The following is a 22,276-nucleotide window of genomic DNA, read 5'->3' as shown; positions in this document are numbered from 1 at the left end:
GTTAATTTCACAACATCTTATCACTGCTCAAAACAAACTTCCGTTTCCTTCAAAATCCTATTCTATTTGCTTATCTATGTTCATCAGATCCATATTTGAGTTCTTTCAACCTGTCCTCCCCTAATTCAATCCGCAGCCATTTCAAAACATCAACTAATTTCAAAACCAGTCATTCTCTCACATTCAATTTCCCTCCTCGTGATGATTTACTCATAGTGAGTGTGTGTACCGTATACATTCTGTCCTTTCCCAGGTTCATTATCTTTTAACGACTGGTCTTCATTACTTCTTCGGGTTACTGTAGGTTAGTTGATCAAAATGAAAAGGGCATGGGGATCAAGTACCGTATCGAATTCAATAAGTAGATATTAGTGTCTGTCTGTATAACCGTTTGTCTTGATGTCCTCGATTTCAGAGTCTTCGCACCGCCAGTCCTCAAAAATGACGTTTCCCCAAGTTGTCCTCCAACAAGTGCTCCACCTTTCTTCTTCCTCTCTATTTCCGTAATAACTCACTCCTTAAACAGGTTACATCGGTACTTAGTTGGGCATACAGTCTCTCTCTTTCTCTCTTATCAAAAAATGACTGATTAATAGCCGTCAAAAAGAAGAATAATAGGGGGTGAGAGATGCTTAAGTGAGGGGTGATTACGGAGAGGTCTCCTTCTTTTATGATGCCGCCATCATTGGGAAAATAGAAGAGAATAGGAGAGAAGGGAGGGACTGATAACAAGCGGAGAAATTGAAAAAAAGAGAGAAAGGGAACATCAAAAGACGCCGTCGGTCTCTCTGCCGCCACCGGGAGAAAACGAGGAGCAGAGAGAGAAAAGAGCCCATGGAGAGAGCACACAAAGGCCCCTGGCGCCAGCCCCGAAACACCGCCACCGCTAATTCCCACCGTAACGAGTGGAGGAAAGCTCCGCCCACCGGGGAAGCAGGAATCCACAGGAATTTTTTCTTCGCTGCTCTCATTCTGGAGCAGCAGAGCATCGGAGTGTCGAGAGAGAAGGACCTCCCAGAATGACCTCTATCACAAAATTCTTTCGGCCATGGGAGACCCGACATCCCTCGATTTCTTCTGGTGGCTATCCCTCATCAATCTCCCCACCGGATTCACCAGCGTCCACGTCGGCTAGCTCAAGTTCAAGTCATGGTCACCCATTTGAAATGTTTCTGATGATCCCTACTACAACCACTTCGATCCCTTTGGAAATGAGCACGAATCGACGAAAATGCGAGAGATGCACATGCCCGAACTGCAAAGCCATGTGAGTCGGGGACCCCGCTTTTATGGGACGTTTTTTGAGAGGAGGAGGATTTAGATGGGCGGTTGGAATGAGTTCTTGAATGAAGGAAGAAGGAGGAGAAGACGAAAACGGGAATGGGTGGCCTAGTTGAATGGGGCTATTAAAAAACAGAAGGGAAAAAATGAAAAGACGAGAGAGAGTGAAGGAAGATTACTGTAGTGCACTTTCTTCGGATTTTCGTCAAAAGTAGAGATTCTAGGTACCCAAAAACCCATAGTTGTCAAGGCCCGGCCCGGGCCGGGCCGGGCCGGGCCTTGTTGGCAAAATCAGGGCCCGGCCCGGGCCGGGCTTAAGGCCCGGGCAAATTGGCGCGAAAGTCAAATTTTCAAATTTTTTCAAATTTTTTGAATTTTTTCGAATTTTTTCGCGAAAAAGTCAAATTTTCGACTATCAGTCAGAATTAGAAGAAATTCTGAAAAATAGTCAAAAATGGTCACATTTTCGATGAAAAATTGAAAAAATTTCGAAAAAAAATTGGGAAAAAAAGGGTCATTTTTTGAAGCCGGGCCTTCGGGCCGGGCCGGGCCTTGACAACTATGCAAAAACCTGTTCTCAATAAGACTGGCGTGCCATTGGCGCGTTTGGACTGAAGATCGAATTCGAAGAACTCTGACAACTCGAATCAATGGCCTTTGACAAGTTTAATTGATAGTTTCTGGATGATTCTATTCAGAATAAGTGAAAGCGTCGCTAGATTAATGTAGGTAAGATAAAACAGAGCAAAAGACCAAAACTCAACTCTAAGTTCACGATTTTACCCATTTTTGTGCTGAAAATCGTGTTTTCGAAGTCTCAGGACCCGAAAAATTGTATTTCCCGAAGTTTTTAGGTCTAGAAATCCAGTTTTGACCTAAAATAGCCCAAAAGGCCTATTTTCCCCTTTTTTGGACCATTTCAACTCAAAAATCGCGGTTTTCAAAACCTTTTTCATCTGGAAATCGCGGTTTTTGACACTTTTTGTACGAAAAATCTTTCTAAACTCAGAAAATGACCCAAAAACACGATTTTCAGCTTAGATTACATAAATTGAATTCAAGTTCAACATTTGAAAAGAAATATGAAATAAATAGCTGAAGTTCAAAAAATTATATTATTTAAGAAACATAGATAACCATTAAATTATTCTAAAATTTGTCCTTTTTTTCTTATCATAACTTTGTGTCCTAAAGTTTCATAAAACTACAGTAACCCAATTTCTCGATCTAACCTTTCCACACGCTTTCACTCCAAGTTCTCCTCCTTTCCGGTCGCTTTCTCCTTCCCAACTATTACACATTCCTTCTTTTGTACCATTTCTTTTTTCTGCTCCCCCTACGGCGCCTCTCCTTTTAACAGTGACTCATTAGGCACTCTCTTTTCATAACCTTTCTCTTTCTCTAAAATGTTATAGGCCCCTTTGAAGAGAGAGAGAAAGACAAATTAGTGTGTATCAATATTTACTCTCTCTTTCTCCTTATGATAATCCGACACTTTCTTTCAGAAAACATGGCGATCGTGGTGCCCAACACTCACATTTATGTAGTGTTCCCGGGTGTGGAAAGACATATAAAAAGACGAGTCATTTGAGAGCACATATGAGGTAAATTCGGGTGCTTGTGTGTCTGTATGTCCAGATTTTTACGGTTTCTAGAATGCATGGCGAAACAATGATTATCATGAAATGAACGTCCGATTGGATGTTGAATTTTCAAGCGCTGTGTGTCTGTATGTCCCAATGTCCCGATGTCCCAGACACATTAATTATTGATGGATGAGATGTCCGTCTTTGTGCTTGCATGCACCTGGTTCAAGAAATTCGTTTCACGAATTTCTGTGATTTTGGAAATCCGGATGTTCAGATTCTCCAGTTCTCGGAACTCAAGATGCAGGGATATCTGCTTTCTGGATGATTTAATTTATATACATTTCTGTGTGTCTGTCTGTTTGTCCTTCTGAATGTCCAGATTGTCTATACTTGTCTGTTTGTCCATGTGTCCCACTTTCAATCTACATAAATCTCTGAAAATTTCCAGAAAACACACTGGGGACCGCCCGTTCGTTTGTGATTGGATCGATTGTGAGAAGCGATTCGACAGGAGTGACCAGTTGATCAGACACAAGAGAACGCATACCAAAGAGTATAGGTTAGTGGAGAAAGTGGTCATCTGGATACACAGACAAACAGACAAATTTCCAAAAAATACAAAAAGAAAGCACACTCTTCCCATCCATACACAAGTTTTCCAGATTCGCGTGCAGCATGTGTGCCCGTCAGTTCTCCCGTTCGGACCATCTCCAACAACATCTTACTTCTGTTCATAATATTATTGTTGTCGATTAAATACCGTGTCATTTCTGTTTTTTCCTATTTCGTGTACCCTCCTCTTCTTGTCTTTTTTACTTGCTCAGAACAGAACCGTTGATTTTTTAAATTTCTATTTTTGTTGTTATCTATTTTTGGTAGTTATTAGCTATTGAAATGAAAATTGTATTATTACAAAGAGGGAACTTGGGAACGTTTCTCAAAATCCAAAAATTTCGAGAAGTTTTAGAAAGGTTTGAAAAAAGTAATAGTTCGAATCTAGTTCATTAATGAATTCGATGATTTCGATATCTGAATCTAACACAGTCGACAAAGAGTTATCCGTCGATTCGCCATTATTTTGATTCTTGCGATTTTAAGAGATCAATCCTAAAAGGTTGAGGAGAGGTTAGATGTTTCTATTGAAATCTACTCAAACATGTTTGTTCAGAAGTATAATCAAGTCCAGTTTCAGCTCAAAAATTAATGGATTCGAATTCTAATAAATCATATATACCAGTCGGTTGACGGAACCTTACGTCTGTTGTTTTTCACGCTTTTAAGTTTTTGGATTCATCAGCATCTTTTATTGAAGGCAAGTTATTGGGTTATAGTTAGATAAAAAGTTATGGAAACAGTGAAAAACTAAATAATGGGAAATTATCGAAGATTTTTCTCTCTGTGTCATAAACTGTGAAACTTCAGTCAACTAAAGTGTCGAGTGTCCTTCAGAAAAAGAGATCCAGGTGGACATTAGAGGACACTTGTTCAAATGCCACTCTTTTTTCAATAAAAACATTTTGTATAGTAAAGAATGACGCTTTAATTGAAAATTTATTACTTTTCGCACGCACCATAAAAAATTTCAATAAAAAATACAATGCAAGTGCATAAAGAGGGACGATTTTTGGGGCATTGAGGGCTCATAACATCCTAAAATCAAACTTCTGGGTATACCCCAGGATTCGATTCATGTAAAAAATTAATTACAGTAGCGGTCACAGGTGAGTACACCTCTATACTTTCATGCATATGTATCTCAGTTGTTGAGCTACGTTCATAAAAACAAAATATAATGTTAGAATGCTTCTGCGCATCCTTATCACAGTGCCACAGCCTCAGAAGTTCAAAATGATATGTTGGGCGAAACTGTTATAACTCATCGTAAAAAGCTCCGAATCAGCCAAAAAATGCGGAAAAGATGCGTGTTATACACATTTATCAACATTATCACAATTGAAAATCAGAATTCTGAGAAAAATGATTTTTTGAACTTTTTTCATTCAAACAACTTTAGTTTCCAACCAATTTTTCATGTTTTTATTGATTATAAAACAAATGTAACTAAAATAAAATCTAAATATTGTTTTTCTGGTGAAATTCAACTCTTTCTAGGGAGTTGCCACTATTTTATAAAGCCAATACTGAATGGGTACCGATATTTTTGGGTACCTACTCTTTGGGTACCAGGTGATCTTTGGGTACCGATTTGAGATGATTTTTCTTAGGGTACCAAGTGATCATTGGGTACTATTGTTCTTTGGGTACCGATTTCTGGCACCAACTCTTTGGGTACCGGTGATCTTTGAGTTCGAATTTTAGGCAACTTTTTGGCTGAATGTGTGGGGCTGAATGGGTGTGAGAGGCACTTTTTTGTTACCTAAGCTCTCTCTTAAGCTTAGGTTTCTTAGAAATTCGGGAAAAAAATGCACAAAAACGATTAATAACCGTTCTTGTAAGAGAGTGGTAGAAAGTGGACCCCCATAAGAATCAGACATAAAAAAACTTGTGTAAACTTTCTCTCTCTTCCAGCACACTGTTTCTAAATCATCAAAAATAATTTTTGAGTGCCAAGGGACCCCAAAGATCAGGGTAACAGTTGGAAACCAAAGTTGTTTGAATGAAAAAATTCAAAAAAAGTTTCTCAGAGTCATGATTTTCAATTATAGCAATGTTGATAAATATAATACCCATTTTTTCACGCATTTTTGGCTGATTCGGAGCTTTTTATGGTGAGATTAACAATTTAGCCCAACATATCATTTTGAACTTCTGGAGCTGTATCACGGTGATCCGGATGGGCAGAAGTATTATAAATTTATAGGGTCAAGTTCAAAAATCAAAAGTTTTGATTTTCATATCAAAATCACAAAAAATCGATGATCAGAAAAATCAGCGGATCACTTTGAACATAACACTATGTCATTTTTAATGAAAATTTCAGCTTCCTTTGAAAAAAAGTTTGTGCAAAACGGTCCGGTTTCAGCTGAGATAGACATGAAAGTATGGAGGTGTACTCATCTATGGCCGCTACTGTATATGTTTTGGAATGTCGCTGTCCCCTTTCAATTCCAAATCACCATCCGGAAAAAACGGAAATCAGCACGAATTGAAGCTTTCTTCCCATCACTTTTTCTTATGACATCGTAACAGTTGTCACCATGGAAACCGATATCTAAAGTAAAGCGGAAAACTCTGAAAAAAGGAACAGTTTTTTTAAAGGTGACAACTTTTAAATATGACAAACAGCATAATGGAAGTGGCTCTTGAATCGACTTACCTCGTGGTATATCGAACATGTTCTGGACGTTCTGTTGGATTAAACCGTTCGATGGGCAACTGGTTGAACACTTGATCTGTTTGAATGCGTCTTCTAGAGGGATAATCCATTGTAGCATGAACCGAGACCAAGTTTTGATATCCTTCACTGTTTATCCACTTTCTGATAATTTCATTAAGATCCGCTTCAACCAAATCCACTTTATTTAAATAGATATTTTGACCAGTGAATTTCGTGAGAAGATTCATTCCAAACGGCCCGGCATTTGATAAACAAACATTTTTGACAACTAGTATTCTTGATGTTTCGTTCAATTCTCCATCAATTGATTGTTTAATCTTCAAAACGTCCAAGTTTGGATAAAGAGTTAAAAACGAATCCAAATCATCCATCGTCAGTGTTTCCCCGGACAACGAAACCTCATTCACATTCTCAAACATTGGAGTTCTAACAGCCGATTTAATAAACTCCAATTTCAGTTTAGTTGACTCTTTCAAACGAAATAACGTGTTGAAATAGAGACTGAATCCTACCAAAAAGGTTTCGTCGATTTGTGTCACTTTTAGCAAGCAGTATTCCGCGTTAGATGAATTACCTTGTACACTGATTCTGAAAAAAAAAAGATTTTTTGTGTTTAGTATCTTTACATTTCAGCTAGTATGAAAATTTTGGACAGTACTCGTTTAATGATATTATGTTTTAAGGATTTAAAAGTGCATAAAATGTATTTCAACTTTATATTTTATTGGATATACATGCAAAGCAAGTGAAAAATCGTGAGGATGCAACACAATTTTTAAGTTTGGCCAGAAGTGGGGAGTACTTAAAGGAAGGCTGAAGTGTTATTTATGTTGCAGATTCCAATAATTCAGAAAATTCTAAGAGACTTTCGTCATTGACGCATAAGCTAAAGTTCACTCTTCCCTATTTTTCCGGTAATAGAAAACGAAGAAATGGACTGGATCCACTTAAACGGTATTTATGTAACTCACTCTGTCGGAAATTCGGAATTCCCAACACTCATTTTCCACATTCTGCTTAGTCTCAGTCTTGGAGCTTCCAATATTTTGATTATCGTTTTTGATTTCTCTCCCCTAATCATAATCGATTGCTCATTTTCTTTCACAACATGTCGCAGTTTTGGAACTTCTTTTCTTGCAAGAATTGCTGATTGTTTTGTTCTTTTAGAGCATGTAGACATTATGAAGAACTCGACAAGTTCCATGTTTTTCAGAATATTTTCTTGGACGAGAAATGGAAAACTCAGGAACTTGAGAGGCATTCTGAAAATGAAAGAAGTTGAAAAACGGGTGAAATGAAAGAGAGGAAAAAGACGAAAAAGAAATGGTACAATCGATTCTAAGAGGTACAAGTAATAGTAATTACGTAACATCTGCGTTGCGGGTCCGCGTTGCGTATTGTTATCGGGCGAGAAGGGATAAATGGGTTTGGGAAGAGAAATGCATTACGAAACAATAGCGGAAAAAAATAGTTCAAATTTCTGGGCTGAATGAATAGGTTCAAGTTTTCTGAAATTCAGCATATTTTTCTGTAGAGGGTCGAAGTTCAAGCCGATTATGAAGTAGTATTATTTTCTACTCTAAAATGTGATTACCCTGTCACCAACGATCTCTCCCTCTACCAAGTCTCCCAAGAAAAATCAAATTCGAAACAAGCTACTCTAACAGCTGTTAGAGAGGCTTGTTTTTCTGTTAACAGGGGAACATTATTTGCCTTAATATTCCTATTAGATATAGAAAACATCGTAACTTGGAAAGATGCATCCAATGCACAAGAGGACGCTCAACTCCTTTGATATCTGAGCTGCTCAAATGCCTCCGGAAAGATGCCAGCAAGTTGAAATTTAATAAAGAAGCCATGTCCATCGATCCAACGTACCAAGTTTGTACTTTGAGGGATGTATTTTTAATGAAAACATTATTTACAGATTTCTAGTCAAAGAAAATTGAAAGATGAATTGAAAGACTCTCGCATCATAGCCGTGTTGACAAACACAAGAGGACTGAAAGGAATCATTTATCTCAAGGCGATGTGGGCGGCTAGGAAATATATCTAATGTTTTTATAGCAATGTTTTTCTGTTTTTAAAATGTTGTATTTTGTTGTTGAAAAAAATGAAAAAAAAACCAAAAAAAAGTTTTGCCATCAGTGGGGGTCGAACCTTGGTACTCAAATTGATACCAAAAAGCCGAAAACAAAAAACAAAAAAAGTTTTGCCACCAGTGGGGGTCAAACCTTGGTACTCAGATTGATACCAAAAAGCCAAAATACTAAAAAATACCAGTACCCGGAGTCGAACCCCGGACCTTCTGAACCATAATACAGCCTACTTTTCTAAATAAATTTTACACGTGTTTCACCGGTGTCGAAATCCCTGGTGTCGAAATGACCCGGAGCCAAATTATTTTGTATAGTAAAGAAAGACGCTTTTATCAAAAATGTATTATTTTTCACATAGACCATGAATAAAATTTTAAAGAAAAATACAATGAAAAGGTGTGCCAAGAGCGACGATTTTTGGACTTTAAGGGGATTTTAGGTTTCCCCCAGGATTCTCTGTCGATTTATTTCGAAAATCATATGTATTTGAATAGCACAGTCCCTCAGTTCAATTCCAAACCACCATCCGGAAATAAAAGAAATCAGCACGAATTGAAGCTTTCTTCCCATCATTTTTTCTTACGACATCATAACAGTTGTCACCATAGAAACCGATATCTAGAGTACCGCCGAAAACTCTGAAAAAGGAAAAGTTTTTTTAAAAGTTGATGACTTCGAAACAGTATCAGAAAGTTTTTGTCGCAAATTCCGAATGTCGGAAAGTCAATAATTATAGAAGTCCGTTTTGAATAGATTTACCTCGTGGTATATTTTGGTCGATGCGTTGTATCAAACCATTCGACAGGCAATTGGTTGAACACTTGATCGGTTTGAATGAATCTTCCAGAAAGAAAATTCATTTCAACAAAAATCGAGACTAAGTTTTGATATCCTTCACCGTTCATCCATTTTCTGATAAGTTCGTTGAGATCCGATTCCACCGATTCCACCAAATCCACTTTACATAAACAGATATTTTGACCAGTGAATTTCGTGAGAAGATTCATTCCAAACGGTCCGGGATCTGATAACAAAACATTTTTGACAGCTAGTATTCTTGATCTTTCGTTCAATTCTCCATTAACTGATTGTTGAATCTTCAAAACGTCCAAATTTGAATAGAGAGTTAGAAACGAATCCAAATCATCCATCGTCAATGATTCCCCGGACAACGAAACCTCATTCACATTTCCAAACATTGGAGTTCTCACAGAGGATTTAATAAATTCCATTCTCAGTTTAGTTGACTCTTTCAAACGAAATAGCGTTTTTAAATAGAGATTGAATGCTGCCAAGAACCTTTCGTCGATTTGTGTCACTTTTACCAAGCAGTATTCCCTGTTAGATGAATTACCTTTTACACGAATTCTGAAAAATAAGATTGTTTTGTCTCTACAGTTTGGTATCATTACATTTCAAAATGAATCCACTCAAGAAATATTTATGTAACTCACTTCATCCAAATATAGGAATCCCCAGTATTCTTGTTCGATGTTCTTCTAAATCTCAGTGTCGGAATTTCCAATATTTTGATTATCGTTTTAAATTTCTCTCCCTCCTCTCGTCTAATCATAATCGAGTGTTCGTTTTCTTTCACAACATGCAGTAGTTTTGGAACTTCTATTCTTGCATGAATCGCTAATTGTTTTGTTCTTTCCGAGAGGATCGACATTATGAAAACTTCGAAAAATTCCATGTTTTTCAGAATGTTTTCTTGGACGAGAAATGGAAAACTCAGGAACTTGAGAGGCATTTTGGAAATGATAGAAGTTGAAAAACGGGTGAAATGAAAGAGAGGAAAAAGACGAAGGAGAAATGGTACAATCGATTCTAATAGGTCTAATAGGTAATAGGATAGTAATTATGTAACATCTGCGTTGCGTATTGTTGTCAGTTGAACAGGGGTGAACTCATAAGAATTTATTTTGAAGACAATTTATCTATCAAACTGTGAAACTTCAGTCAACTAAACTGTCGAGTGTTTTTCAGAAAAAGAGATTCAGGTAGACATTGGAGAACACATGTTCAAAGCTCCTCTTTTTTTATTCAAAACATTTTTTATAGTAATGAATGACGCTTTTATTAGAAATTTATTATTTTTTCAATACACCATGAAATGTTTCAATAAAAATACAATGAAAAAGTGAGCCAAGAGGGGGGATTTTGGGACTTTGACAGCTCATAACATTCTAGAATCAAATTTCAATTTTTTTTTAAATGCAAGAGGATTTATGTTTCCTCCTCTCTGTTGATTCATGTAAAAATGATAATAGCGCAGTCCCCCGTCAGTTCCATACCCCCATTCGGAAATAAAAGAATTCAGCACGAATTGAAGCTTTCTTCCCATCATTTTTTCTTACGACATCATAACAGTTGTCACCATAGAAACCGATATCTAGAGTACCGCCGAAAACTCTGAAAAAGGAAAAGTTTTTTTAAAAGTTGATGACTTCGAAACAGTATCAGAAAGTTTTTGTCGCAAATTCCGAATGTCGGAAAGTCAATAATTATAGAAGTCCGTTTTGAATAGATTTACCTCGTGGTATATTTTGGTCGATGCGTTGTATCAAACCATTCGACAGGCAATTGGTTGAACACTTGATCGGTTTGAATGAATCTTCCAGAAAGAAAATTCATTTCAACAAAAATCGAGACTAAGTTTTGATATCCTTCACCGTTCATCCATTTTCTGATAAGTTCGTTGAGATCCGATTCCACCGATTCCACCAAATCCACTTTACATAAACAGATATTTTGACCAGTGAATTTCGTGAGAAGATTCATTCCAAACGGTCCGGGATCTGATAACAAAACATTTTTGACAGCTAGTATTCTTGATCTTTCGTTCAATTCTCCATTAACTGATTGTTGAATCTTCAAAACGTCCAAATTTGAATAGAGAGTTAGAAACGAATCCAAATCATCCATCGTCAATGATTCCCCGGACAACGAAACCTCATTCACATTTCCAAACATTGGAGTTCTCACAGAGGATTTAATAAATTCCATTCTCAGTTTAGTTGACTCTTTCAAACGAAATAGCGTTTTTAAATAGAGATTGAATGCTGCCAAGAACCTTTCGTCGATTTGTGTCACTTTTACCAAGCAGTATTCCCTGTTAGATGAATTACCTTTTACACGAATTCTGAAAAATAAGATTGTTTTGTCTCTACAGTTTGGTATCATTACATTTCAAAATGAATCCACTCAAGAAATATTTATGTAACTCACTTCATCCAAATATAGGAATCCCCAGTATTCTTGTTCGATGTTCTTCTAAATCTCAGTGTCGGAATTTCCAATATTTTGATTATCGTTTTAAATTTCTCTCCCTCCTCTCGTCTAATCATAATCGAGTGTTCGTTTTCTTTCACAACATGCAGTAGTTTTGGAACTTCTATTCTTGCATGAATCGCTAATTGTTTTGTTCTTTCCGAGAGGATCGACATTATGAAAACTTCGAAAAATTCCATGTTTTTCAGAATGTTTTCTTGGACGAGAAATGGAAAACTCAGGAACTTGAGAGGCATTTTGGAAATGATAGAAGTTGAAAAACGGGTGAAATGAAAGAGAGGAAAAAGACGAAGGAGAAATGGTACAATCGATTCTAATAGGTCTAATAGGTAATAGGATAGTAATTATGTAACATCTGCGTTGCGTATTGTTGTCAGTTGAACAGGGGTGAACTCATAAGAATTTATTTTGAAGACAATTTATCTATCAAACTGTGAAACTTCAGTCAACTAAACTGTCGAGTGTTTTTCAGAAAAAGAGATTCAGGTAGACATTGGAGAACACATGTTCAAAGCTCCTCTTTTTTTATTCAAAACATTTTTTATAGTAATGAATGACGCTTTTATTAGAAATTTATTATTTTTTCAATACACCATGAAATGTTTCAATAAAAATACAATGAAAAAGTGAGCCAAGAGGGGGGATTTTGGGACTTTGACAGCTCATAACATTCTAGAATCAAATTTCAATTTTTTTTTAAATGCAAGAGGATTTATGTTTCCTCCTCTCTGTTGATTCATGTAAAAATGATAATAGCGCAGTCCCCCGTCAGTTCCATACCCCCATTCGGAAATAAAAGAATTCAGCACGAATTGAAGCTTTCTTCCCATCATTTTTTCTTACGACATCATAACAGTTGTCACCATAGAAACCGATATCTAGAGTACCGCCGAAAACTCTGAAAATACAGTTTTTTAAAGTTCTGAATTCGAAACATCATAAGTTTTTGCTGCAGATTCCGAATATCGGAAAATCGATGATTACAGAAATCGCTTTTAAATCCACTTACTTCGTAGTGTATTCAACATGTTCTTGTCGTTCTCTTGGATTAAACCATTCGACAGGCAATTTGTTGAATACTTGATCTGTTTGAATGAATCTTTCAGAGGAAAAATCCATTGTAGCATGAACCGAGACCAAGTTTTGATATCCTTCATTGTTTATCCATTTTCTGATAATTTTATTAATACCCGATTCCACCAAATCCACTTTATTTAAATAGATATTTTGACCAGTGAATTTTGTAAGAAGATTCATTCCAAATTGTCCGGCATTTGATAACCAAACATTTTTGACCTCTAGTATTTTTGATTTTTTGTTCAATTTTCCATCAACTGATTGTTTAATCTTCAAAACGTCCAAATTTGGATAAAGAGTTAGAAACGAATTCAAATCCTCCATCGTCAGTGTTTCCCCGGACAACGAAACCTCATTCACATTCCCAAACATTGGAGTTGTAACAGCGGATTTAATAAATTCCATTCTCAGTTTAGTTGACTCTTTCAAACGAAATAGCGTTTTTAAATAGAGATTGAATCCTACCAAAAAGTTTTCGTCGATTTGTGTCACTTTTAGCAAGCAGTATTCCGGGTCAGATGGTTTTTTACCTTCTTTTACACTGATTCTGAATAAATATTGTTTTGTGAAGTTATATTTTTATTGTTGTCGCTTCGCTCTTCTCTATTTTTTCAATTATAGAATATGAAGAGACTTGCTGGATCCACTCAAGAAATATTTATGTAACTCACTTTGTCGGAATTTCGAAATTCCCAATATTCATTTTCCACATTCTTCTAAATCTCAGTCTCGGAATTTCCAATATTTTGATTATCGTTTTTGATTTCTCTCCCCTAATCATAATCGATTGCTCTTTGTCTTTCACAACATGTCGCAGTTTTGGAACGTCTATTCTTGCAAGAATCGCTGAACGTTTGGTTCTTTCCGAAAGTGTGGACATTATAAAAATTTCGAAAAATTCCATGTTTTTCAGAATGTTTTCTTGGACAAGAAATGGAAAACTCAGGAATTTGAGAGGCATTCTGAAGAAGAAGTTGAATGTCGAGTGAAATGAAAGAGAGGAAAAAAACGAAGGAGAAATGGTAAAATCGATTCTAATAGTTAGTAATAGTAATTACGCAACGTATGCGTTGCGGCTCCGCGTTGCGTATTGTTATGGGGTGAATAGGGATGCGCACAGGGTATATTTGGTCCAAATAAATTCAAATTAGTTTCCCGCGAAACCTGAAGTCTGATGAAGCGCGTTTGCATGATACCATTTTAGCAACATTTTAAACATAATCTCGTTTTTATAACTGAAAGGAGACACACTTTCAACTAAAAACTGCCAAAAACGATGTGATATAGTTTCTTTTCTGGTAAAAAGATACTGTTCTGAAGAGTCAGAGACAAATTACATTTTATCCATTCATTTAGAACCAATACTGATAAGGAACAGGCTCATATTCAGATGATTAGCGTACAGTATGTCTTAATTTTCAAGCATATTCAGAAGTTTCCGATTTCAGAAAAACTTTTTTTTAATTGAAATCATAGAATTGTAGAACGGTAAAAATGGATCAATTTGAGCTATAGAACGTCAAAATAAGTGTAAAACTGAGAGTGCCCAAAAAGTTTTCAGTTTCCTACAGTAAAATCGAATTTTTTGAGGGTTACCAGGGATTATCTTCGAATACAACAAGATTTTCGAAATTCGGCTTCCATAGGCTTGTAGAAAAAGTCTTTGCGGATCTTTTCCAAAAAAAATAGTTTGCTAGCATCAAAACTGACAGCACCCAAACATTTTCTAGCTTCGAAAACAGCAGAGCCGTTTCTCACACCTCAACCACTTGCCACAGGCTCAATAATGGACCGATAAACATGAAATTTTGTGAGTAAATTGTTCACACCTAGCATATCATTTTCTTAGTTGATCACTTTTTTGTAGGGCACCTCCCTGGCTTACTGTAGCTCATAGAGACTCAGTCATGTTCAGTTAAGTACAACAGTCCAGGGAAGACCCCCATCAAAAAACGACCAACTACAAGATTAAAGTACAAGGCTAGATCTGATCATGCACAAAGTTTCAACAATTTTGCTCAGTTCCGCAGCCTGTATCATCGACTCAAACTTTTTTCTTTCTCTTCCTCTCGACACCTGGCTAGTGCCTCCTCATTGAGATACTTGTTTGATTAACAGAATACATTTATTCATTCTTAAGAGGCTATTTCATTTTATTTTCTAATATTCTTCCGTGGTTTCGAACAAAATATTTATACTTTGATGAAATCATAGATCGAAAATGATCTTCAATGGACCAACGTAAAAATTTCATGCTTTCGTCTGAAAATTTTTTTTTTTAAAGTCTGTTGGAAACTATTAAAAATGTATTCCTTCAACCATTTTTCAACTTTTTCGCCATAAAATCCTGAAAGACAGTGAGAAAAACGAGCTCAGAAAACTCTAATTCCATTTTACTGTAGTTGTGGCGAGAGTATGCGCAGGAGGCGAGAGAGGGAAAAGAAACGCGTGATTTCTCCGACTTTTTTCCGTCGCAGGTGGGGTGAACAGGAGTGAAAAAACATTTAAATGGTACAGGTTCATCGATATATTATCGCAATGCAGTGATGATAATAGCAATAAGAAAAACAAAACAACATGAGCAAGGTGTAAAAATTGAAAAAATGCTTAGAATGGTACATCGATAAATTTGTGCAATACAGTGCTGATAACAGCAATAAGAAAACAAAACAAACATGAACAGGGTGAAAAATTGAAAAGAAAACTTATGGGCCTATTCTAGATGTAGCCAAAAAAAGAAAATTTTTTTTTTTACTACTAGCAAAGAATAGTTGTTTGCCTTTTTGCTACCTCCAAAATAGGCCCATTAGATTTAAATGATACATCGATAAATTAGTGCAATACAGTGCTGATAATAGCAAAAAGAAAACAAAAAACATGGACAGGGTGAGAAATTAACAGAAAAATTCAACATGGGAAACTTATTTTTTGATTATATGAATCATATTGCGGCTCAGATAGAAATTTAAAACACTTTTGGTTTCAGGGATCTCATAGAAATGAGAGTTGTCACAATTCCAAGGAGCGGGTTGCAGTTTGAGCCCGGCCGCAATGAATCCAACATCTAGGTATTCGTCGGTATATATTCTACATGACTCAAAGTTGGTCGAGTGAGATGCAGCCTGGAAATGAATATTCAACTATTGATAAGTGAAATCGGTTTCTTACATTTATCAGTCTTCGCAAATTCTCCATTGGGATCGATTCGACTTCGATTTCGAATCTTTTCAGATGAAAAAACTTTTCAATCGATAAAACCTTTGCTTTCTCTACTTCGACATGCTCAACTTGTTTCCATTGATCCATTCTTGACACATAGTCGAAACTTATATAATGAATCTCATTGTCCTCGGCGGATCGATCAGGGGAGACACGACGAAGAGTCAATTTATTGAGAACTTTTGGTTTCATGCGTTGTAGAATGGTCTTGACATCTTTTTCATTCCCGAAATCGATTGAACAGTGTTTCACGTGGATTTGGTATTTTAATGAGTAGAGAAATCGTGACAATCGATATTCAAATTTCAAAGCCGTATATCGAATATGGAGAGTATCCAGTCGAATTTCGGGATTTCTGAATGCAAAACGCAAATCTTTGAATGCAATATTCTTGAAATCACTGCGCACAATCTTTTTCGTTAGAGGAATCCGTGGTAGGTGTACATCAGCCGTATACAAGACATATTGTTCATTGAACTCAACGATAATATATGAGCTAGTGAAATACTCAATACGAATATTTTTGTACGACGGTTTCTGTTCATCGACAATCATTCGAAGGTCTCGGGACACGTTTCGAAGATTCAATCTGAAATAAATCAATTGTTTCGATTATTTTAGGATTCATAGAACTCACATTGATTTTAAATCCAGCTTTTTCACAACTACTCGAAGAGTATCAAACGGCAAATCACTGAATTGGAGATGCTTTGCGGCGGCTCTAAAAAATTTTAGAATAAAATTAGTTATTTATAAATATTTTCTCATTTTCTTTAATTACCTGCTTTGGAATCCATCATAGAAGTACTCGACTGTCTCCTTTCCAACAGCGCCTTCTTTGAATGCCTCTCTAATTTTTTCATATGATCTTTTTTGTGAAATTCCCTCTACAAAATCGGAATGAACACAGATTTGGGAACAATAGTGTGGGAGATGGCTGAAACAAAATGTGGATTGTAAAAATTAAGAAAAAAGTTCAACTCACAATCCATTTTCGCTCATAAAGAGGTATTCTTTCGAATATTGATTGAATAGGCGTTTGAAATTTGCTGCTGATAGTTTTTCAATCTTCGATGGACAACTGCACACTTTTTTGTAGTTTTCGTATGTTTTCTCTGCAGTTTTCCATTGATGAATGTTATACAGACAGAGTGTTTTCAGCTCGATTTCCGACAGTGGAGGGCGATCGTCCATTATTCGAAGGTTACTGAAAAACAGAATTTGGAGGGGAAAAATATGGAAAATATTGGGAATAAATGTGAAAATTCTTCGAGAAAAATTGAAATTTTCAAGTTTTAATTACAAAATTCAAAATATCTTGCAAAAAATCAAATTAATTTATGGGCCTATTCTTGGGCAGCGAAAAACGTTTTTCGCTGGTTTTTTTCCGATTCACGGAACCAGAAAATCAGCGAAAAACTCTTCGCGCGCAGGCATTTTTTGCTGGAGTTTTCTCTTCCATATTTGGTATGTTAGGCCATTCACTTCGGGACCATTTTGTTTAAATCAGTGATCCTTTAATTGTCGATTTACGCTTCACTGAAAGTTAAAGGATCACTGATTTAAACAAAATGGTCCCGAAGTGAATGGCCTAACATACCAAATATGGAAGAGAAAACTCCAGCAAAAAATGCCTGCGCGCGAAGAGTTTTTCGCTGATTTTCTGGTTCCGTGAATCGGAAAAAAACCAGCGAAAAACGTTTTTCGCTGCCCAAGAATAGGCCCATTAGAAAAACCTCAGTTTAGAAAATAATTTAGGCAAAAAAAAATTTCAAAAGACGATTGCTCGTAAAGTATAGTGTTTTGTCCGCAACGAATCACGTACTTTCTCAACTACCGTACTCGGCAAGAAAAAGAAATACACGGAGTACACTAAAGATAACTGATTCAACAAGATTAATTATTGCAGTAAAATTAGAATTTTTGATCAATAATTACAAAAAATGTCATCTGAACTGTATAGAGTATTCAACGTCTTCAGGTGTTTTTCCATATCAATTTCTTTATTTATCTCGTGTCAATTCAATCAGTATATACAAAAAAAGTAGTATTTTTATAATAAAAAACATTCATTAACGCATTTGTTTTGACAATTTGTCCTGAATAGTTTTAGAGATTGTACAGTGAGTTTTTGAGTTCATTGAACCCAAAAAAATGATAGAAAATTACAAGAAAACAACTAAAAACATCTAACAACTTCATCAACCCAACGCCCGTTCCCACACATCCAATCCGGGGAACGCAACGGCTTGTCCCGTTTGGAAACCAGCTCCAACGAATGGAGAACTGACACCGAATGTGTGTTTGACATCTCCAGATTTATAGTTCACTCCAACATGATCATTCTGTTGATAGTATCCACCGACTCCGTATCCATTGTCTACTTTCAGATTTCCCGCGTCTTTTCCATGAAGTGGGAAGGATACGGTATTGTGTTGACCACCTTCAACACCGAGTGATTGGACGAGGGGAATGTTCCAGTGGTTCTGGAAATACATAGTTGAAATATGAGGTTGAGAGAGGAAAACACTTTTTACTTTATAAACAGTACAGTACCATGCAAAAATATACGCACTTTGGCCGTTCTCAGTTGAAATTGTCCAACTTTGAGAGAGTGTTACGGTATCACTGATTGTCCCATTGAGTAGGTTTTTAAAGGTTAATACAGAACAAAGGTAGAGCTTCATTTTTGTAGTTGGCAACTTTTTTGTACGGACACTCCCAAGAGAGTTATGGTCATTTTAAAGGAACAACTCAAAAATTACGCTATTTTGCACTGAAATGGGCCGATTTGAGGGGGAAATTACTTTGTCGATACGTAACTTGATAGGGAGTGTCCGTACAAAAAATTGTCGACTACAAAAATGAAGCTCTGCCTTTGTTCTGTATGGTTTATACATAATTTACCTGATGGGACAAACAGTGATACCGTAATACCCTCTCAAAGTTGGTTTTCAACTGAAAAAGGCTAAATTGTATATCTTATTGCATGGTACCGTATACGTTCTTTAAAAACTCGAACCCCTATTCCCTCACCTTATATCCGTACATTCCATCGTACCAGTTGGCTCCGACTTCCTGGTCTCCGTGGAAATAGTCTCTGAAAACCAAAAAATACATGTTTTTAATGTCCACAATTCATAACCAATCTTCTTACCTCACACCAACAGAATTCGAGAATCCTCCTCCATACGACCCGAATGGAATACCCAAACCAACTCCAACTCCGACAGCTCCTTCCTCATTCACTGGGTAATATGGGATACCTTTGACGTCTACGTTGGCAAGGTTTATGTTGACCTGGAAAAGGGAAATATCCATTAAATTCCGTCCAAAAACTCTCTTTCACTTACTCCTGAATTGAACGAATTGGCAATCGACGCCAACGGATCACTCTTCTCAATGAACGGTGCACAATCTCTGAAATAGGCGGCGCATCTTCCTGCATTCCGAGCTGATGTCTTCTTCGGCTGACAATGTTTTTGGACGAGTGGTCCAACTCTAGCACATTTCGTCTGGAGAATTCGGGCCTCTTCAGAGCTCAGTGCACGGTATCGCTGGAAGAGAAAGTGGTTGGGTTTTGATGCTTTTACGGTTCAAATAATACGGACGGAGTTTTCAGTTTCTGTTTTCTGGGACAAGATTTCTGTACAGTCTTTAGATTCCCCCACTTATCCCTCTTCCTTCACAATTCCTTCATCACTCACCACTGGGGGCTTCTGTTCTGAATTCTCATCATCATGTGCTGGTCGGATCTCTCTTCTTTTCATCTTTGGAGGTAACGGAGGTGGTTCGACCACTGAAACATCAATTGTAAGCAATAATCACGTAGGTACGAGGAAAAAAGTGTAAATTTTGATCTCTAATGACGTCAATCAATGTTTGTTGCGCTTCTGAATCTTTTTACGCAACATTTTTATATGTATTTTCTGGCTTTCCCTTTTATAGTAGAAAATATAATAGATGTATGTACTTTGTTCCAACTCACTATCAACTGTGTCTTTTTTCGAACTGCTACTTGAGTCTCTTGCATTTCTTGCTTTCAATTCTTCACACATTTCGAGGTCTGGATTTCTGGCACACGCAAGTTTTATGAGATGTTCTCGATCCATGGAGGCACAAACTGAACAAATATTTATAGATTAGGAGAACCATTCGATTGGAGTTGAAAGTCAATTAGATATCTTATACTAGAAATTGAGAAGGAACCTATTCAATTTCTTCAAACTTTTTGGTATTTATAGACTTAATCAAATTTTGAAGTTGACAGTTTTTTCATGGTGAAAAGTTGGTACACTAGCTAGAACTGAGTCTGCAAAGGTCACAATATGGAGCGTGTATGCTACGACAGTGTACGAAAAATTTCTCAATTATAAAAGTAAATTACTTTATTAGCTTGACACAAAAGCTTGACACAAATCATAGTAATCAAAGTTGATTCAACATTTTCTGATACCTTGGAACACTTCCACTTTACTGAATTTGTGACAAAAGTCAATAGACGAATAATTAAATGTTTGAAGCTGCAACTTTCTCATGAGGTTGTTAACAGAAATGTTGTTAATTACAAAAATCGACACGATAGGAATTTAGATCAATGGGATACGATATGATTTCAAATTGAGACTATTCCCAGAAAAAAACGAAAAATGGAGAATTAACACATAATCATTATTGCATATTGTTATTATTTACACGAGATAAAGATTTTCAGACATCTTTTCAATACAATCCATATAATTAAAAATTCGTGTAAACTAATCACCTGACTCCCCAAAATCCTTACAAGAACTTTCAGAACTTTTTCTTACCTGAACAAAACGAGACGACGAAAAACAAAAATATAGAATAGTTAAAGGTAAAACAGTTCCTCATGATGGGCGATAATAAAATAATAGTGTCAGCGTCAAATCAAGAAGAAGGTGAAGACGTTGGTAGAAGAGGAGAAGGAGGAGGAGATTTTTTACAACAAAGTAGTATTCGAAAAACGAGAAAAAAATAAGGGAAGTGCGGGAGTTGTCTTCTTGCGCATTGAAGAGACACATTCAGACTGTTTATAAGAGGAAGACGGAGACCATGATCACGTTCGATTTTAATCAACACAGAGAGAGTAGGAGGGTGAAGGTCATGAAGACATATATACAGACAACAAAATAATAGATGATGTCTTTTAGAAGAAGAAGTTGAAATGATGAAGAAAAGTCAGCGGGAGATGTCTTGAAACACGTGGAGGAACAAAAGCATGTAAAGAGTTAATCTATTTTCGAATGTTTTTTGTTTTATTTTGGAAAACATTTTTGTATTTTTCAGAGAAATTTGTCATGGGTCAAAACAGAACAACTAGATCGTGGAAAACATTGTGTCAGGTCCGACGTGTTAAAAATAGGATTTCTGAGTGTTTTGTGAACGGTTTAGGATGTTTTCAGGTAGTTGATCTCATAATTTTCATGAAAACCTTGAAAACCTATCCAGTTGATATTACCCATTCGCCGGTGGCTGACCACTCGCTCAGGGCTCGGCCCGGGGCCGCCGAGTCGGTATCGACGGGTAACAACTGGTTTCAGCAATTTTATGGTTCCTTATGGTCGCTAGGTAGTTCGAATGCTCAACTAAGTTAAATTTTTTGATTGCACTGTTTGTCCGGATGTCCGCATTTTTTGAATTACCAGTCGTTGAGAAGTTTTTTAAGCAAACTGATCACCCGTTTTCGCTAAAGAATCTTCCAGTAGGTTTCTTTGACCTAATTCTCGGAGATCAGTCAATCTTCAATCTGTAGCTGTAGGTGTATTTGTCCCGATGTCCGCTTGTGTAATAGTAACTTTCTGATTTAAATCTTGTGAGGGTGTCATGGTAATTCTGATTGTCGCACCTAGTAGTTTTCTAATGAATCCTACAGATCAAAAGTAAAGCTTCATTTTTGTAGATAACGACTTTTTTGTACGAGTTCACCATAGCAAGTTACGTATCGACAAAGTAATTTTTCCCTCAAACCGACCAATTGCAAAATAGTGCGATTTTTGAGTTGTCGTCTTAAAATGACTACAACTCTCTAGGGAGTGTCCGTACAAAAACGTTGTCAACTACAAAAATGAAGCTCTACTTTTGATCTGTAAAATCCATAAAAAATATAATTTGTGGAAAAAATTGTATTACTATGACACGCTCTCAAAGTTGAACATTTTCAATTGAAAAAACCGAAACTGTATGTATCAGATTTTGAAAAGTTTAGCGCGATCCAGATACAGTTTTTTGTTCCACCTCTCGTTTTCTCTGTGTCTTCATCCGGTCATCTGTCTTCCCAGACATTACCCTAGTTCGGTTTCCATTCTCTTTTGCCCTTTTCAATATGAAAAACTTTCATTTCACAATAGATAATTACTTTTTAAATCACATCAAATAATATAAATTCTTCATAAAAA

At 36.4% G+C, this 22,276-nt stretch overlaps 6 protein-coding genes across 6 annotated transcripts; 1 reads left to right on the top strand and 5 right to left on the bottom strand.

The window, feature by feature from the left end:
• Positions 1-1,019: 1,019 nt before the first annotated feature.
• GCK72_004907 (uncharacterized protein) lies at positions 1,020-3,626 on the top strand (the record flags this gene model as incomplete). Its single annotated transcript, XM_053724941.1, has 3 exons — positions 1,020-1,267; positions 3,319-3,429; positions 3,533-3,626. The coding sequence occupies 3 exons, from the start codon at positions 1,020-1,022 to the stop codon at positions 3,624-3,626; spliced, it is 453 nt and encodes a 150-aa protein (XP_053589135.1).
• Positions 3,627-5,932: 2,306 nt separating this feature from the next.
• Positions 5,933-7,429, bottom strand: GCK72_004906 (uncharacterized protein; the record flags this gene model as incomplete). The annotated part of the gene is made up of 3 exons (XM_003116750.2): positions 5,933-6,062; positions 6,148-6,756; positions 7,140-7,429. The coding sequence occupies 3 exons, from the start codon at positions 7,427-7,429 to the stop codon at positions 5,933-5,935; spliced, it is 1,029 nt and encodes a 342-aa protein (XP_003116798.2).
• Positions 7,430-8,775: 1,346 nt separating this feature from the next.
• GCK72_004905 (uncharacterized protein) lies at positions 8,776-9,840 on the bottom strand (the record flags this gene model as incomplete). Its single annotated transcript, XM_003117128.2, has 3 exons — positions 8,776-8,905; positions 9,027-9,635; positions 9,722-9,840. 3 exons carry the CDS (start codon positions 9,838-9,840, stop codon positions 8,776-8,778), a joined length of 858 nt encoding a protein of 285 aa, XP_003117176.2.
• A 959-nt stretch (positions 9,841-10,799) lies between these two features.
• Positions 10,800-13,518, bottom strand: GCK72_004904 (uncharacterized protein; the record flags this gene model as incomplete). The annotated part of the gene is made up of 3 exons (XM_053724940.1): positions 10,800-11,412; positions 12,571-13,185; positions 13,310-13,518. The coding sequence occupies 3 exons, from the start codon at positions 13,516-13,518 to the stop codon at positions 10,800-10,802; spliced, it is 1,437 nt and encodes a 478-aa protein (XP_053589134.1).
• Positions 13,519-15,559: 2,041 nt separating this feature from the next.
• GCK72_004903 (uncharacterized protein) lies at positions 15,560-17,051 on the bottom strand (the record flags this gene model as incomplete). The annotated part of the gene is made up of 5 exons (XM_003117231.2): positions 15,560-15,760; positions 15,807-16,446; positions 16,495-16,578; positions 16,639-16,794; positions 16,843-17,051. 5 exons carry the CDS (start codon positions 17,049-17,051, stop codon positions 15,560-15,562), a joined length of 1,290 nt encoding a protein of 429 aa, XP_003117279.2.
• A 1,007-nt stretch (positions 17,052-18,058) lies between these two features.
• Positions 18,059-19,969, bottom strand: GCK72_004902 (uncharacterized protein; the record flags this gene model as incomplete). Its single annotated transcript, XM_003116951.2, has 6 exons — positions 18,059-18,343; positions 18,894-18,957; positions 19,015-19,157; positions 19,211-19,414; positions 19,565-19,656; positions 19,846-19,969. The coding sequence occupies 6 exons, from the start codon at positions 19,967-19,969 to the stop codon at positions 18,059-18,061; spliced, it is 912 nt and encodes a 303-aa protein (XP_003116999.2).
• Positions 19,970-22,276: the final 2,307 nt, after the last annotated feature.

The sequence above is a fragment of the Caenorhabditis remanei genome, chromosome II (assembly GCF_010183535.1).
Source record: "Caenorhabditis remanei strain PX506 chromosome II, whole genome shotgun sequence".
NCBI classification, from domain to species: Eukaryota; Metazoa; Nematoda; class Chromadorea; order Rhabditida; family Rhabditidae; genus Caenorhabditis; species Caenorhabditis remanei.
This window is presented reverse-complemented; position numbering and strand designations above follow the sequence as displayed.